Source organism: Esox lucius, chromosome 21 (assembly GCF_011004845.1).
Source record: "Esox lucius isolate fEsoLuc1 chromosome 21, fEsoLuc1.pri, whole genome shotgun sequence".
In the NCBI taxonomy this organism is placed as follows: Eukaryota; Metazoa; Chordata; class Actinopteri; order Esociformes; family Esocidae; genus Esox; species Esox lucius.
Window position 1 is genome coordinate 13,242,522 of NC_047589.1, and position 18,759 is coordinate 13,261,280.

Genomic DNA, 18,759 nt, shown 5'->3' on the forward strand with positions numbered 1-18,759 from the left:
TGCGCATCTTTATCACGCCCCCATTGCAATCTTCCAATGTACGGTCATTAGCTGCATGCTCCATCATCACCAAGGTGCCCAAGACTGTGACTGTTGCAAATCAATCGTTGAATGTTATAAAGATTTGATTGGGGGAAGCACAGCCGAAACACAGTGATAATCAAACAATCAAGCAGACCCACGTAAAAAGTGATTAAGTCCTCTTGAGCAAAGAATAAGGGCTATGTTTTAATCAAAAACGAACCCTCCTTACTAATTGCAAATATAGGGCTTGTCTCTGATGAGCCAACCCCCTTTTCTCCGATGCCCCCCACCTTCTTCCGCCCTTCCATTTGTAGTAAGAGAGAACTTCCCACATATGCACTTCCTAAATTACTTCAACTCCTCATCAGCACTTTTCTCTTTACATCTTTTTTATGTACAACAATGGCACACTATGCCCTAAATAGTACACTACTATGACTAGATCATGGTACATTTGGGATGCAGACTTCAAATAACTCAGGGCATATCTTGCTGTACCAGTAATACCACTGGCCAAATGATTACATGTATCTAGGGCTTTTCTATCTAGACTTTGCGTCTGTGTAGGCCTACCCTGGCATTAACTGTCTGTATTCCTGGGTTTCTCTAGGGAGCTGAATGTTCCTGATGTGATTTTGGTGCCCTTAGACTCTTTGATCCCTTTAACACTCTGGAATAATGCATTCCCTGCAAGCAGCCACCATCCACCAGCCCTACACCACACAGTCTTCCATTCGGCTAGGCCTTAATAAATCAACCCAGCGTCACAGGGATTACGTAAATATGTTACTGACTTGTAAACCTTGATAGCGTTCAGTATGAACATATCAACAGTGCTAATACATTGAAGTATCAACATATGCCAGTGCTATTGGTCCTTAATACTCGCAATTACGTTCAGTATCAACACTTTAGAAGTGCCATCGGAAGCTGGTTGCCAGAGGCAGTTATGAACATATTAATAGTTAAATAGAGTGGCTGTTTGCAAGAGTGTTGTGGTCAGGGATGGTGGGTGGCCATTTCTGTGAGGGATTTTCAGTCGGATGATTGATTCCGGTGAGAGACAACCTTTTTTTGTTGTTGAAGTGTGTTGTTTAGACAGGTGTTTTCAGTCGTTGTAACCTTACCCTTAACCTTCATCCTGACCCTAACATTAGTACTGTGATACCTTAACCTTATTCCTTACCCCAACACTTATACCGCCATGCCAAACCTAAACCACCATTTAACCTTAATCATTAAATGTAAATGTTATTCATAATGAGATTATTTAAATGTTCTATTGTCTATGTTGAGGACCAACATAATAGCATACCATTAAGGACAAACATATTAGCATAACATTAAGGACCAACATAATAGTATTATGTTAAGGACCAACATAATAGCATAACATTAAGGACCAACATAATAGCATAACGTTAAGGACCAACATAATAGCATAATGTTAAGGACCAACATAATAGCATAATGTTAAGGACCAACTTAATAGCATAATGTTAAGGACCAACATAATAGCATTCCGTTAAGGACCAAGATAATAGCATAATGTTAAGGACCCACATAATAGTATAATGTTAAGGACCAACATAATAGCATTCCGTTAAGGACCAAGATAATAGCGTAACGTTAAGGACCAACATAATAGCATAATGTTAAGGGCCAACATAATAGCATAATGTTAAGGACCAACATAATAGCATAATGTTAAGGACCAACATAATAGCATTCTGTTAAGGACCAAGATTATAGTGTAGCGTTAAGGACCAACATAATAGCATTCCGTTAAGGACCAAGATTATAGCGTAGCGTTAAGGAGCAACGTAATAGCAAGTCATTAAGGACCAATAGCACTGGTATATTTTGATGTTGAAAATATTAATGCTGATATGTTGATACTGAATGTAATCGAGATTTACAAGTTAGTTCTATAATAATGTCATTCCTGAGAGGAACGTTGGTAATAAATAAAGACAGAGTGAGAGAGATAGAAAAATCATCCCTCCATCCTCTCCTCTGCAGCCCAACTAAGAGGCTCTGCCTACAAAATGGCACCCATTTACCTACAGTCATTTATTTTTACCAGGGTCCAGGGCCAGTCAGTTATGCACTAAGGGAGGAAATATGGTTTCGGTTGGAACTCAGCAGTATATCTCCTAACTGAACAACTGAAGAAAAAAGAAGTGCAGAGAATGTCACCAAGGTCATCGCCTGTTCTTCAGTGACCAATCACGACATGGATCTAATGAGGAGGTGGAAGCAGCTCAGTACTATATATATTGCAGTCCAGCTGTAGTGAGAATTCAACAACTGGAACATTCTGTAAACCTCACTATACATTGCGAATGACTGCCAACATAGAGAATATTGATTATTTAGACTAGTTAAATTATTTTTTTTACTGTATTCCCAAACTCTATCTAAATAAGAGTGTGTCTTACAATGGAACACATTAAAAACCAAAATCTACAGTGGGGAGAACCAGTATTTGATACACTGCCAATTTTGCAGGTTTTCCTACTTACAAAGCATGTAGAGGTCTGTAATTATTATCATAGGTACACTTCAACTGTGAGAGACTGAATCTAAAACAAAAATCTAGAAAATCACATTGTATGATTTTTAAATAATTAATTTGCATTTTATTGCATGACATAAGTATTTGATCACCTACCAACCAGTAAGAATTCCGGCTCTCACAGACCTGTTAGTTTTTCTTTAAGAAGCCCTCCTGTTCTCCACTCATTGCCTGTATTAACTGCACCTGTTTGAACTCATTACATGTATAAAAGACACCTGTCCACACACTCAATCAAACAGACTCCAACCTCTCCACAATGGTCAAGACCAGAGTGCTGTGTAAGGACATCAGGGATAAAATTATAGACCTGCACAAGGCTGGGATGGGCTACAGGACAATAGGCAAGCAGCTTGGTGAGAAGGCAACAACTGTTGGCGCAATTATTAGAAAATGGAAGAAGTTCAAGATGACGGTCAATCTCCCTCGGTCTGGGGCTCCATGCAATATCTCACCTCATGGGGCATCAATGATCATGAGGAAGGTGAGGGATCAGCCCAGAACTACATGGCAGGACCTGGTCAATGACCTGAAGAGAGCTGGGACCACAGTCAAAAAGAAAACCATTAGTAACACAATTTTTCATTAGTAACACAATTAGATTTTTTTTTTCATGGATTAAAATCCTGCAGCGCACGCAAGGTCCCCCTGCTCAAGCCAGCGCATGTCCAGGCCCGTCTGAAGTTTCCCAATGACCATCTGGATGATCCAGAGGAGGAATGGGAGAAGGTCATGTGGTCTGATGAGACCAAAATTTAGTTTTTGGTCTAAATTCCACTGTGTTTGGAGGAAGAAGAAGGATGAGTACAACCCCAAGAACACCATCCCAACCGTGAAGCATGGAGGTGGAAACATCATTCTTTGGGGATGATTTTCTGCAAAGGGGACAGGACGACTGCACAGTATTGAGGGGAGGATGGATGGGGCCATGTATCGCGAGATCTTGGCCAACAACCTTCTTCCCTCAGTAAGAGCATTGAAGATGGGTCGTGGCTGGGTCTTGTAGCATGACAACGACCCGAAACACACAGCCAGGGCAACTAAGGAGTGGCTCCGTAAGAAGCATCTCAAGGTCCTGGAGTGGCCTACCCAGTCTCCAGACCTGAACCTGCAGTGTGTGCAAACCTGGTCAAGAACTACAGGAAATGTATGATCTCTGTAATTGCAAACAAAGGTTTCTGTACCAAATATTAAGTTCTGCTTTTCTGATGTATCAAAATATCAAATACTTATGTCACGCAATTAAATGCAAATTAATTACTTAAATATCATACAATGTGATTTTCTGGATTTTTGTTAGAGATTCCGTCACTCGCAAAATCGGCAGTGTATCAACTACTTGTTATCCCCCTGTTCGTAGACATCACCGAAGGATTCTCTCCTTTGAGGGGTCTTCCTAGTAGATTTTGCATATCAATTAATCATCAGATTTGAATTTATTCTATGTTGCCGTTCCTTTAATGATGATGAATTAAATGCATATCAAAGTCCTAGTACAGCTGTAGCCCTGAAGGATGTTGTTTGTAACGACTAACTTCATACTGGTGTACCTTTCAGGTTCAGTTTGTAATGATTGTTTTTGCCCTGCTGGTTTGGTGTTGTCTTGTGTATGGGGGAATTTTCTATTTCAAGGAAATGTTTGGCCATTATGGATGTTACAGAGTCTGAAATCGATATTATTTTTAAAAGGTCAGCAAAAGGCAAAGTACCGTACATCATGATTGCATTTACAATTTTGAGTTTGCTGAATTCTATACCCAGCCAAATATCACTCTTTTTTCTTCTTTTTGTGTATGAAATAATTTAGTAGTTGGCTAGCATTAGCAAGAATTTGAAGTTATTTTTGATGAACAATACTAACATAAGCTAATGACAACATTGACATCTACATTTAAAATTTCATCATTGTAGTAATGGGAACTTTTTGTTGGTGCATTTTTAAACAAAACAGAAAAACGATCCTCCAGTTCCAGTGTATTGAGCAGGGCCCTGTTTCCCAAAGCACTAAGATGATCGTAAGAAATTTGTAAATGCCTCATTATCTTAATGGCACATAACGTCGATGGTTAATTAACGAGTGTTCCGGACCACTCGTTAGTTCACGGTAACAATTTCCCATACGGAAAATAAATGTATTTTAAATACATTTTTGAATACATTTGGAAAATATATTTCCGAACACATTTGGAAAATATATTCCTGAATACATTTCGTAAATATATGTCAAAATGTTTGAAATTGGCCGCTTAAATATAATTGTAATTGTTTTAAAGCATTTTTAAAATGCATGTCCAAATATATCGGACAATCTGCAAGGTCGTGTTTCAAACCTGCGACCATATGTTCCACAGTCAGACACGCTAACCACTACTCTAAACAGGATTAGGTTCATAATAGAGGCAAGTGGTAGTATTACCAAGTTTACCTTAGTACGTTAGACTACATTTGGGACTAAGATTAAATATATTTTGGTAATGTACACATCTTTAAAAGGGGTTTCAACATGTAAATGTGATATAATCAGTACGTCTGTAATTACATTTAATCTTTTTACTTTCACAGGATCTGAAAAAAGCATTTTAATATGGGCTTCAAAATACATTTTTATATGTATTTTCTATTATACATTACAACTGTAATGAGAGCATTGTTGACGGTGAAATACATTTGGACAAAACTGAAATATATTTATACATATTCAAATACATTTCGGAATAAAAGCTGAAATGTATTTTGAGACCTGAAATGTATTTTGAATTAAGTTAAATGTATTCGACATATATTCATCATACATTCTACATACATTTATTTTCCATATGGGGTGATCCCGAACAGCTACTATTAAGGCAATAGAACAAATAAAAATGATTAAAACAGTTTTGATTGAGATGAAATTATTTAGACAAATTATATAATAAGTTGATGGAAATGTAATTGAACACATCTGGTCAAGTGAGGAAAAAGAAAAAATCACATAAAACAAGGAATAATGTAGAAAAAGTGTTCAAAATAAACTGTTCACGACGCTGAAATCCAGCATCATACTGGAACTCTCTTTGATGGATTTTGAATTATGTTTGGTAAGAATGTGCAAAAATTTTAATTATATATATATATATATATATATATATATATATATATATATATATATATATATATATATATATAAAACATTGTTCCAAAGTTAACACAAATTACAGTCAGACTGGACAAGCCATTTATGATCAGTACAAACCAGGGCTGCAATATTCTGGTAACAGGCTGGTGTCTGTACCTCGTCAAGAAGAACATTGATTTCTTCAGCTCTTAATGCTTGTTTTCTCTTGCATTACATTTGTATTCCAAACATTAGAATGGATTTTTCCCACTAAGATTTATATTCCCACTTAACTGATCTGATTGCTATACGACCTACGTAACATATATTCTATATAGCTACCAGAGGAACTGATAATTGGATGTCACTTGATTTTCTGAGGTACGATTTTGATTGGCTGAAGTCCACCCCATTGGTTGGATATAACAGTTTCGTCCACCCAAAATGTCACTGCTTCTTCAAGTTTAGCATTTTCCTTGATGCCTAAGTAGTAGCAGATTGCGTCGCCAGTGATATTATATGCCTCTGATCAAGCTGATCAAAATGCACTAGGCTATATTTCAAAACATATTCATGGCCTAATTTAATTCCAAACCCCAAAAATTAGCTATTTCAATTCCAAACCGCCATAACGTGGCACGTTTTATGCTCTTTATAAGGAGCCAACCAGGTGTCATTTGAATGCGTAAAATATTCTATGAAAATGTATGACAGCTGAATTTGTTAGATATATTACGTTAGTTGAAGTAAGGTAAGATTAATAATCCAGAAAAAACATGGCAAATGGCCGTTTTTCAAACCCGCATCCTTCAGCTAAACAGACAGGTGCACTACCCGCTGCTACAAATAGGGACAGAATGTTAAGGGTGGAAAGTAGTGGTGTTACCAAGGTCGCCACAATGTGTTACTAAAATAATAAAAAAAATAAAGTGATATTTTTTCTAACCATAAACCAAACCTTAACCGTAATGTTAACCCCAGTGCTGTGATACCTAACCCTAACCAAACCTTAACCTAACCTTTTTTGTTTTATAACCTTACCCCAAACCTTGCTCCTAACCTTAAACCCAGTGCTGTGATTCTTAACCTTAACCCAAGCGCTGAGATACCAAACATTAACGGTAACACATTTATTACATATTGTAGCAACCTTGGTAAGGCCACCAAAACCTGTAGTCCCTGCATGGACCAGTGGGCAAATGTAACCTAACATAACGAAATTGGGTGCCACAGATTTACATATAATACTTTACGTATTCCAATGAAACCTGATTGCAACAATGAATTAAGTGGTGGTTTGGGAAACAGGCTTAAGTCCGTAGTTACAAAGTCCATCTTAAGGCCTAGGTTGATATCAGTTTATTTTAGGAAACTTAATTCCTGCAATACATTCCTATCCATGAAGTGTCAGGTATTTCAACTAGAAGACACGTTTTATAATTCCACTGATGACAGCAAACGCAGTAAGAGTTCCATCAAAATCAAACACTGTATTGTCGTTCATATTCTTCAGTCTTTAAAGTACATTTCCAGTTTTTTTCTCCACTAATCCCCCACCACTTGGTTGAAGCCCTAGTAACCCAAATATTCTGGAACTCTTAAAATCGACTATATCGAAATTTTGTCACATCAGGAAGTAATTTGCTTGAGTTATGAGACTCCTACAACTTCCATTGTGCTTTGAATCTGGAAGACTTGTACAGAAGTCTGTTTAAGACTAGATATACATATGGTCTGTCAGCTAGCAGGGATTGTTCCACTTGTTAGCATGCTACTGATGTTTGGTTATATAATGAAGTCAAACTATTTTATTAGTCAAGTGCACTTAATAACATGCGTCATTCTGAAAAAAATCTTTTTCATGACAAGGCATGCGACATATACATAGTAATTGAGAAAAATACAAAGCAAAACTAATAACAGAAAACACAAAATATACATAACAATTGTGACTAGAAGCAATTTCAAATAGTTTAGAAAATCGAATATGGACAGTACGAATAGAAATCTTAAATATTATAAATATGTGTTGTAGAGCCTATAGATGCATACACAAGAATGTGCTAAAGTATATGAATGTACATAGTAAGTTACCAGAGCATATGAAGTGTAGGTGTGATCAATAGATTATTGTTGCTGGTTGAGGAGCCTTATGGTCTGTGAGTCAGGTAGTGTGTGTGTGGTCACACAGACATGCGTGAACCAGAGTACTGGAGGAGACTGATTACACAGCCCTGAGGGGCTCCGGTGCTCAGGATCAGTGCAGAAAAGATGATGTTGCCCATTCTTACCACCTGGAGTCTACTTGTCAGGAAGTCCAGGATCCAGTTGCAAAGGGACGTGAAAAGACCCAGGGTCCTAGGCTTGGAAACAAGCTTAGCAGGCTAGCTGCTGGTCAGCAGGTCAGCGCACCCCCTGAGGGCATGGCCTGGAATGCAATCTGGCCCTGGTCACATCAGAGGGTTTACTCTTTAAAAAGCTCATGTCTTGTATATGTCTGTGCGTGGTGGTTCTTGAAGCACTGACTCCAGCTGCAGTCCACTCTTTATGAATCTCCCCCACATTTTTGAATGTTTCACAATCCTCTCCAGGGTGTGGTTATCCCTATTGCTTGTATGCTTTTTTCTACCACACCTTTTCCTTCCCTTCGCCTCTCTATTTATGTGCTTGGACACAGAGCTCTGTGAACAGCCATCCTCTTTAGCTATGATCTTTTGTTTCTTGTGCAAGGTGTCAATGGTCGTCTTTTGGACAGCTGTCCAGTCAGTAGTCTTCCCCATGATTGTCTTGCCTACAGAGCTAGACTGAGAGACCATTTAAAGGCCTTTGCAGGTGTATTGGGCTAATTAGCTGATTAGAGTGTGGCACCAGGTGTCTTCGATATTGAACCTTTTCACAATATTCAAATTTTCGGAGATACTGAATTTGGGTTTTTCATTAAAATCATCAAAATCAAAAGAAATAAACACTTGAAATATAACAGTCTGTGTGGAATGAATGTATACATTATACAAATTTCCCTTTTTGAATGGAATTACTGAAATAAATCAACTTTTTGATGATATTTCCTGGTGTTGCTGTGATAAATGTAAATCCTTCAAAATTATTTGATATCCCTCTCCTCATTTGTACCTTTTAACAATAAGATCCCTTAGATCTTATACTATGCTGTATGCAACCAAGTCAACTTTAAAGAAATGCAACAGAAAAATCTAATTTAGAGTTGATCTGAATCCCTTTAATTGATGTCAAGAGATGGCATATTAGATTTGCGCAATATTTGGAATATATCCAATATGCCAACTCTCTTGATTCTAGGATTTGCAATTGCATGTGTTGTCATTTGCTGGTGTCTGACAACACAAGGACCAAAGAAGTGTCTGCAAGGCTAGTTGGAATTAGTGATGCAGATATCGCATCGCATCGCATCATCTTCCGCTTAATCCGGGGCCGGGTCGCGGGGGCAGCAGTCTAAGCAGGGATGCCCAGACTTCCCTCTCCCCAGACACTTCCTCCAGCTCTTCCGGGGGGACACCGAGGCGTTCCCAGGCCAGCCGGGAGACATAGTCCCTCCAGCGTGTCCTAGGTCTTCCCCGGGGTCTCTTCCCGGTGGGACGGGACCGGAACACCTTCCCAGGAAGGCGTTCCGGAGGCATCCGAAACAGATGCCCAAGCCACCTCAGCTGACCCCTCTCGATGTGGAGGAGCAGCGGCTCTACTCTGAGCTCCTCCCGGGTGACCGAGCTTCTCACCCTATCTCTAAGGGATCGCCCAGCCACCCTGCGGAGAAAGCTCATTTCGGCCGCCTGTATCCGGGATCTTGTCCTTTCGGTCATACAGGTGATGCAGATATATCACAATGAATAAATCAGAGGCGTAGGCTTATGCCAATAGCAACTGTTTAGTGCATTAGGAAGACAAACGATAGTGCCAGTTAGCTCAGCAATGGAAAATAACAGTGGATGACAACAATAATGAAGAAAAAATACTGTCTGACAGATCAGGAACACTCTCTAAGAGGTAGGCAAAGATGCGTCAGCCAATTCCATTCACAAAACACCCCAAAGCTTTTGGGTTGGTATTTCACCTTGCAGCAGCACAATGACCCCAAACACACAGCTAAAGCAACAAATTAGGTTTTCAGGGTGAAAAAGTGATATGTTCTTGATCAGCCATGTCAGTTACCCAACCATAATCCAACTGAGCAAGCGTTTTAGATTGTTCATTTGTCCAATAACTTTTGTTCCCGTATTGTGGGTGGGGGCACACTACTTATATAGTGTAATTCCGACATGGTTCAAGGTTTGTGAATATAACTAAACTCCAATTGTCAGTCTGTACTAACATCTTAGACATTGTTTCATTTTAAATCCAATGTGCTGAGAGATTCAAAACAATAAAACTTGTGTCATCTTCCAAATATGGGATGCACTATATTTCCTATCATAAAACAATGTCACCTTAAAAAAAAGCTGATTTTGAGTGTCAGTGTATTAAAGTATGATATCGGACATATTGAAATGTCCATGTACCATTTATAATTCTGTCATATGAGAGAATTGGTCAGGTGTATAATTCAAGACACTGTGTATATTGTATATTTACTTTAAGTACACAGTGCATCTTTATATTTATTTTCCAATTTCCATGACACAAAGCAGTTGTCTCATCTCTCACTAATCTCTTTGTCTCATGCATTGCCATAGTTACCTGATTTACACACATTTTAGTTAGAAATTGAATCTTTACAAAGTTGTGCATGGTATGTTTAACTCCTAAATTATGCAGTGTGTTTAAGCAATCTCACTACAAATATGATTTGGTAATATTGTGTAGCTACTGGGCCACTTAGGTATACATATGTCACACCAGCCAGACTGTCTAGAGAAAGAGCATACAAATCTGGGATTTATTGTTGACTTGAGTCCAAACAGATTTCTTTAACAGATAACCAATTGTGTTTTAATCATTACGACTGTGAATGCAAAACAATGCAACAACGTGTTTTTCTCACATTTGTGTTATTTAATAATGCATATCATAGGAATGTGTGGTTTTGGATGGATCATCTCTTTAAATCAAATGTTGTCCCCTACCTAGTGTTGTGTATTTGAGCTTTTTGTATCGAAACTCATTAGGCAGTTATTGCCATTGCAAATCAGTTGACAACTGGACCATCCCTCCTAAACACCCCCTATTTTATTTTTTTGTCGATACATTATGTTACAGACAGCAAGGCTTGCTGTCTTAATGTAGAGCTGTCTGTATGTCACTTACTGGTTTTGGAGTCTACAACACATGGAGTCTAAGTCATATGCTCACTACAGTCTAGCCCATCAATAATGGTTAGCATGTATGCTAATAATAGTTACCTAATTTGCTACATAATGGCTACCTTTAGTTTTAAACAACATACCAATTTACAACTACATTACTGGCAAGGTTACAACCAATGCTGTTGAGCAACTACATATTCGCCTTTAACCTCATTTTCTCTGGACAGTTGTAATGCCTATTTTGTAGGCACAAAATAGACATTACATAGCTACATCTACCAATTGTCTAAGAACAGTACAATTAGCCCCACGTGACTACAGACAAAGACTGTAAAAGTATGTGGCATCTGAATGATATGTGTATATATTTGTTAATGTGTTAACATTCTATGCAGCTAGTCTAGATGTGGTAGTGAATGTTATAAGATGTAGGCTTCTTAGTTGTCAAGTTCTGACTGATACTCCGGAAGGTAATTGGTGTCTGGTGAAGCAGGTGAATATTAGATGTTAGTGTTTGCTGGAAGGTTTTGAGCTGCATGAGTGGCTATTTCCAAATGTTTGCCTGAATACGTAGTTAATACTAGTCTTCCATTTCTTGTTCTGTTGATGAGGTTCTTAAAATAGTTCATAAGGATTGTATTAAACCCCAAAGCTAGTATCTCAAAAGAGGCTGCAATTTTTGACGCTTCATGTTTAGAAATTCCATGCAGGCTAAATCATTGAATATGGCATTCAAGACTCACAGTTTTGTCTTACAAGTTAACACACCTGTCTAATCACAAGAAATAAACTATGTTTCCTATGGGTTTCCACAGAAAATGTCAACCTATTGGTTTAAGGCTTAGCACTTTCATATTTTTTTTAATTGTCAATAAATTAATCTCTGGTTTCTCTTACAGCTTCATTCCAACTCAGACAAAGGGGACGGCTCTGTAAGGTACATTTTGAGCGGGGAAGGCGCTGGAAGTATATTCATCATCAACGAGGTGACAGGGGATATTCATGCAACTGAGAGCCTGGACCGGGAGAGGAAAGCACACTACGTCCTCCATGCACAAGCCTTCGACCGCAACACTGAAAAGCCCCTGGAACCAATGTCAGAATTCATCATCAAAGTCCAAGACATCAATGATAATGCCCCAACATTTCCAGATGGTCCCTTTGTAGCTGCTGTGCCTGAGATGTCTGCACTGGGTAAGGACAGCCCAGGAATGTCTTACCTGAAAAGACAGCCCAGTACATATCATTTATTTCCCAGAGCCTCCTCTGGCCATTGCAATGGTCAGTATTGATAGTGTGGGGAACTCAATTTGAGGATATTCACATATATACATAGTCATAATTGGTTGATAGGATGAGCTAGATACCACCTCTAACCTAGATTAACAGTAATTGGTCTATTATAATCAGATTGATCTCATCCTCTACAACAACTCCACATCTCACCTTAAATTCCATTATCATATTTTTCACTGTCATAGTTTTATTTTAACTTCACGGTGTTGTATTATCAGCAAACAAATAGGAAAACATATTAACTGCACTATTGTCTTGTACATGCACAATAACAGGATAACATTTTACAAAATGCTCCATTTCATACCTCCCCTTTCCTCTCAGTTGGTTTCTCTTGCTTCATTTCCATTTTCATTTTTTTCACACGCCAGTGGAGTCTTCCCTCCTTCCTCTTTATCTTTTTTATTTCTATTTTCCTACTCTCTCTGATGGTTCCCACGGGTGGCAAAGGGAAGGTCTTTATGAAGCACTCAGTAGTGCTCTCCGTCATCCCTCCCTCCGACTAAGAGGAAATGCCTGCCTCTGGAAGCCTCCACATCAAGGAGAGAAAGCCTCGACTTGCCTCCTCAGAGGACCTGCTCCTGATATACCCAACATCATGTGGCAGCATCTTTGTCTCTACCAATCTGTTTTTTATCTTGGGACGAACAAAGCTGTTTGAGAATTTTCTCATTCCAATGTTGTTCTCTCTGCATGGCAGCCAAAATGGCTCTAAAATGTTGAACTGAAACATTTCCGACTTGGGTCCAAAAAGTGGTGTGTTTTGCCCAGATTTGCGGCAAGCTTCTATTGTCATGTTTGTGGACATTTTAAGTTGATGTCATTTACCATGACTGGTTTATCAATGACACTGTGTTATTTTAGCCACCATTTTCCTCATTCTGGTGTTCATAATTTTAAGGTGCTTTAGACAAACTGGAAGTGGTGGCCTGGGATGGTAAGTGCACACTCATAGCCAAATAGCTGCGCCGTAGGCGCTGTCCAAAATATATTAACCTCAGTAAACCCTAGAAGACCTGTAGGGTTTATGGCCTATGTGGCCTTTTCCATAAACAGTCAATATGTCCCTTGACAACTTAATGCATTTTCATGAGCAGACATGCATGCCTTCCAGCTGTGTTCGTAAACATCTTTCTACAAATCCCATGCATGCATGTTTTAATCCTCTAAGGCATCGTTACATAGTGGAAAGTACAGTAGATGCTTAGTAAGCTCAATGTAAATGTATGCTAAATGATAAAAGCTGACAGGAATCTTTGATGTAATGGCTGTAGGAATTGGCAGCAGGCCTTGCGCCAGGATAAAGTGACTAAGGGGGCTTTTGAAATAGGCAAGGTGGCACAATTCTGTCTTGTGATTTAGGCTGGAATGTAGGGTAATTTACAAATTAACAAACAGCCTATGTGAATCCAACATTAAACACAGCTGCCTTCTAAAAATAATGAAAGTGTAATACTTAAAGTAATTATGCATGCAAACAAAAATAGGCCACTTATTAGCAGTTTGGCTTGGAAAACCAGCAAATGCAAATAAAACAAAACAGCAGTATCAATGCCTCAGTAAACCAAAAATCTGTTTGCTGAAAGGTGGTAAGTTGTGATATGGCAAAATCTACTTCTCTGGATCACATGTACACACATTAGATCAGGCAATGATATTACCATACACATTTGCAAACATGAGTTGTAAAGCACCATGTACAACCATGATAAGCAATAGAATACTAATGAAACCAAACTGCCAAAGCAGCGGTTGGAGTTTTTTTCTTTATATTCTTGGGCCCACAAAATGGTGCACTTGTCAGTGCCACTGAAGCACAGTACAGTGGTGTTCGAAATCCTGTTGGCACTGTACAACAGTGCATGGTAACACTACTTGGGTCAGCACAACTTTCTCAAATACTGTATGCATTTATTTTTCAGTTTCAGAAGTGGGATTCCAATAATTGTTGTGAAATAAATTGTATTTGAACACAATTAACATAACAATGTCCTGTTCACACTTGGTATGAGAAGCTCTTGCTATGCCATAAGTCGCAACACATTCGCACGCAATGCTTTTGCCAGACCCCTCACCCCGAAGGCTTATAAACTAATTGACAGTGTTGTATACCTGATAAATAACACTGCACTCGCCATCAAACAATTTCTTTGCTGGTGACAACAGAATAGATTCAGTGCTAGTGTGAGATTTTATTTGCTTCCCAACAACATCTGTTAATGGAGCAGGAAGGACCACCAGAACCAGACTTATGTCAGACCTATGTAATCCCTCATTACACTTGAATACACATTGAGACATTGTCTTTAGACCTTAGTAGCTGCAGAGAGTATCTGTTGAAAAAGTGTCCCACGTTACCTCTGGAGGTGACGTGGTACAATTGACAATCGTTGACACTGTAGATAATGTATCTCAGACGCAAATCTGGCAACAACTCTCATCAAACTCTGTTAGTTTTAGTTAGGGCACACCTTCAACAATCCCTTACTGTTTAGGGTTGTGTATCATAAAGTGGCAGTGGGGAAAGTTTAACCAGGGTTTTTTGGGGTTAGCATTTTCTAAAGTGTAATGTACTGTATGACCAGTTGAAAAGCAGGGAAGGGACTGGGTTATGGGTTGGGAAACAGTCAGCATGGCTTCTGCCCTGAGGCAGTTCAATTAATCTAGCAAAGGATAAAATGGGCTATGGCTCGCCACGTTATCGGGAAAAAGCAAGGAGGGAGCAGTGCTTTTTTCAAATCGAACTTTAATCTGTGTTTATCGGTCATGTTGAATTTGAGACTAGTTGTTATTGGGAAGTTACATAAAGACTTTAATCTAAAGCAATCACTTTGATACTCATTACTCCAAATGCTAATTATGTCCTTTTTTGCTGGCTTCTCCTGTTGGCCAGAACAGGGCAACCGGGTCAAACACAAGAGGCAGCAAATGTACCTCACGGTTGGTTTTAAGACGGATAAGGGAAACTGTTGATCAGTACCCATCATGTCACAATTGTTTAAGAAAAAACACTTCACATAATGTTATATTAATCTGTCAGAGAAAGTCACAAATACATGACATGTTACCGAGCCTTTAACCCTCATTTCCACTGGTGCTTTTCCCCTACAGCAGTTTTATACTAATGTTGGATGCAGGGTTTCAGGTTTCCCGTATAGGTTTGACAGTAAGGACATAGGGTGGGCACTTGGAATGGGAAGAGAGGAGTGGACTTTTGAAGGCCTTCTTTTTACCCCACTTTTTTTAAATGTGTGGTAATGATGCATGTGGTCTATTATATATTTACTTCAAATAGATAATTAGTATGTATTTATACAAATTACAATACAAAGAAGAGACTATGGACCCGAAAATTCAATGTGCATACTTAAGTGCAAATCAAGCCATGCCAAGACCTAAACAATGAAACTGGAGAAAAAAGTAAGAACTGGACAAACATGAAGATGCATTATAGTAATTAATATGGACAGCAGGGCACTGAGCATAGCTTTGTTGAACTTTGCCTTCAGGCCTTTTCAATTGTAGAAGCCTGTGCTACTTCTACAGTAGATTCTTGGTTAATGTCCATGCACAGAAGGAATCAGTTGAGGACATTGCATGGCTGTCCAGCAGTTGTCTGAAGATGATGGGTCCCCTGTTGAAAAAAAAAAAATCTATAGTTTGTTTACCACCAAGGAAATAGTTTGAGGATACCCTGAAGCTTGTCATTAAAGAAAATGTATCAATTATCAAATGTATACCACAGAAATACAGAAAACCTCTAATTTTAAAATAAAGGGTATTGGGGAAGGATGTTTTTGAAATGCAGTTATTGTCGGCATACTCAGCTCATATAGTAGCCATCTTTTAATAAGTATATTTTGTTTATTTCTGACATGTATTTCTGCATTGTAAGTCTTAAAGAAATTGGGATGAATGTTTCTAGGCAACTCTAATAAAGGCAACACATTCAAGCGGAGGAGGAATATGCAGGATGATGTGGACCTGAAAAGCTAGTTCTCTCCATAAGTAGCAAGCTATGTACCTAGTGCTAGTAAACTACCCATGTAGCTCCATCTGGCACCACAAGCCTGGGACTAGTACAGAAAAAAGTGTTTGTTTGCTTGGTTATAGTTTTACCATGGTCAGAACAGGCTATCTAAAAGGGAACTCCAAAACACTCATTGTATAACATTTGCTAAAATACCAAGTTAACTCAATCAAATTTTCAATCAAATTTGTTTATAAAGCCCTTTTTACAACAGCAGTTGTCACAAAGTGCTTTACAGAGACACTAGCTGTTACTTCCATTATTTCATAAAGGGTAAACATAGAAAACCTTGCCTGTCCTGAATCCCCTACCCTAGGACACATAGATACACAAAAAGTGTTTGTGTGCTCTGGTATCGTTAAACCTCAGGCTCGATAGGCTATATAAATACAGAAATTCTAGATGCTTTACCACTCTAAATGTACTATGATCGTTCACTGTACTATAGCTTACTGTACTTTACTGAAATATGCTGCAATTCACTGAACTAGACTTAGTGAGTTTCTTGACACATCTGGATACGTTTATTGGTAATAGAGTCTAGTAACAAATTCAAGGACTGCTTCAGTAAATTTTGATGCCTTGTTTGTTTGTGTGGCACTTATCTCTATGCTGCTTGTGTGTGCATTTGTTACTGTACCCACACTCTCGCCTCTCTCTACTGTAGCCTCTTTCCCTCCCCCGCTGCTACAGACAGGGAGCAGAACTTGCCAAAAAAACGTGTTGCCTACTTTTTACGATCACAGATAATTAGAAACATTTGGCTACACTTAATTGTGTCATTCCATAAGCAGAATGCCTTTGGCAAGATCTGCTCTGGAGGACATATGCCTCGATCTCTGACTCTTCCCAGCCTGTCGGGGGTTGTTGCTTGGTTAGTTAGGGAAGGCCATTGTTGTATATTGAAAATCAGACCAGAACCTTTTTCACTATGACTAAGACAGAAATATCTGTTCGCTGTTTCCCGGTTGGTCCCATGGGTGGGTGGCATTTGCTCTTCTTGGCCAGCTCCGTTGGGTGACATTATTTCTTCTTGGCTGGCTATGCTTACATGATCCGAGCAAAAACATAAAAAATACATGCAGTGGTCTCCTAATATTTTCCAGAGCTGTATATCTACACCGATCAACCATAACATTATGACCACCTGCCTAATATTGTGTAGGTCACCCTTTTGCCACCAAAACAGCCCTGACCCGTCGAGGCATGGTGTGCTGTGGTATCTGGCACCAAGATGTTAGCAGCAGATCCTATAAGTCCTGTAAGTTGCGAGATGGGACCTCCATGGATCGGACCTGTTTGTCCAGCACATCCCAGAGATGCTTGATTGGATTGTGATATGGGGAATTTGGAGGCCAAGTCAACACCAAGAACTCATTGCAATGAAAGTGTGCACATGGTGTGCACCAATGCTCAGGTAGGTGGTATGTGTCAAAGTAACATCCATATGAATGGCAGGACCCAAGGTTTTCTAAGCAGAATATTGTCCAAAGTATCACACTACCTCCGCTGGCTTGCCTTCTTCCTATAGTGCATCCTGGTGCCATGTGTTCTCCATGTAAGCAATGCACACACAACCCGCCATCCACGTGATGTAAAAGGAAACGTGATTCATCAGAACAGGCCACCTTCTTCCATTGCTCCATTGTCCAGTTCTGATGCTCACGTGTCCAAATGTTGGTGCTTTTGGCAGTAAACAGGGGTCAGCATGGGCACCCTGATTGGTCTGTGTCTACACAGTTCCATAAGCAACAAACCGTGATGCCCTGTGTGTTCTGACACCATTCTATCAGTAGCAGCCATAACCTTTTCAGCAATTTGAGCCACAGTAGCTCGTCTGTTTGATCGGACCACAATGGCCAGCTCCTCACATGCATCAATTAGTCTTGGCCTATGACCCTGTCGTCGGTTCACTGCTTTTCTTTCTTTGGACCACTTTTGATAGGTACTGACCACTTTCAGACCGGGAACACCCCACAAAGGGCAGTTTTGGAGATGGTGTAACCCAGTCGTCTAGCCATAACAATTTGGCCCTTGTCAAAGTCGTTCAGATCCTTAAGCTTGCCCATTTTTCCTGCTTCTGTCACATCAACTTTGAGGACAGAATATTCACTTGCTGCCTAATATATCCCACCCACTGACATATGCCATGGTAACCAGATTATCAGTTTTATACAGTGGATATAAAAGGTCTACACACCCCTGTGAAAATGCCAGGTTTTTGTGATGGAAATGATAAATCATGTCAGAACCTTTTCCACTTTTAAATTAATGTGATTTATAATGTGAACAATTCAATTGAAAAACAAACTGAAAAATGGGGAAAAATGAAAAATAAAAACCTTACAATAATCTGGTTAAGTGTGCACACCCTCTTATAACTGGGGATGTGGCTGTGTTCAGAATTAACCAATCACATTCAAACTCATGTTAAATAGATTACACACCTGCCATCATT

General features: G+C 39.2%; 1 protein-coding gene across 5 annotated transcripts in view; it reads left to right on the plus strand.

The window, feature by feature from the left end:
- The window catches only part of LOC105019405 (cadherin-18), a 266,296-nt gene that overhangs the window by 153,334 nt on the left and 94,203 nt on the right, over positions 1 to 18,759 (plus strand). For all 5 annotated transcript variants that reach the window (XM_020041619.2, XM_010885567.3, XM_010885566.3 and 2 more), the window contains one exon: positions 11,875 to 12,169. In XM_020041619.2, coding sequence (XP_019897178.1) covers positions 11,875 to 12,169 — 295 coding nt within the window. The remainder of the gene's footprint in view (positions 1 to 11,874; positions 12,170 to 18,759) is intronic.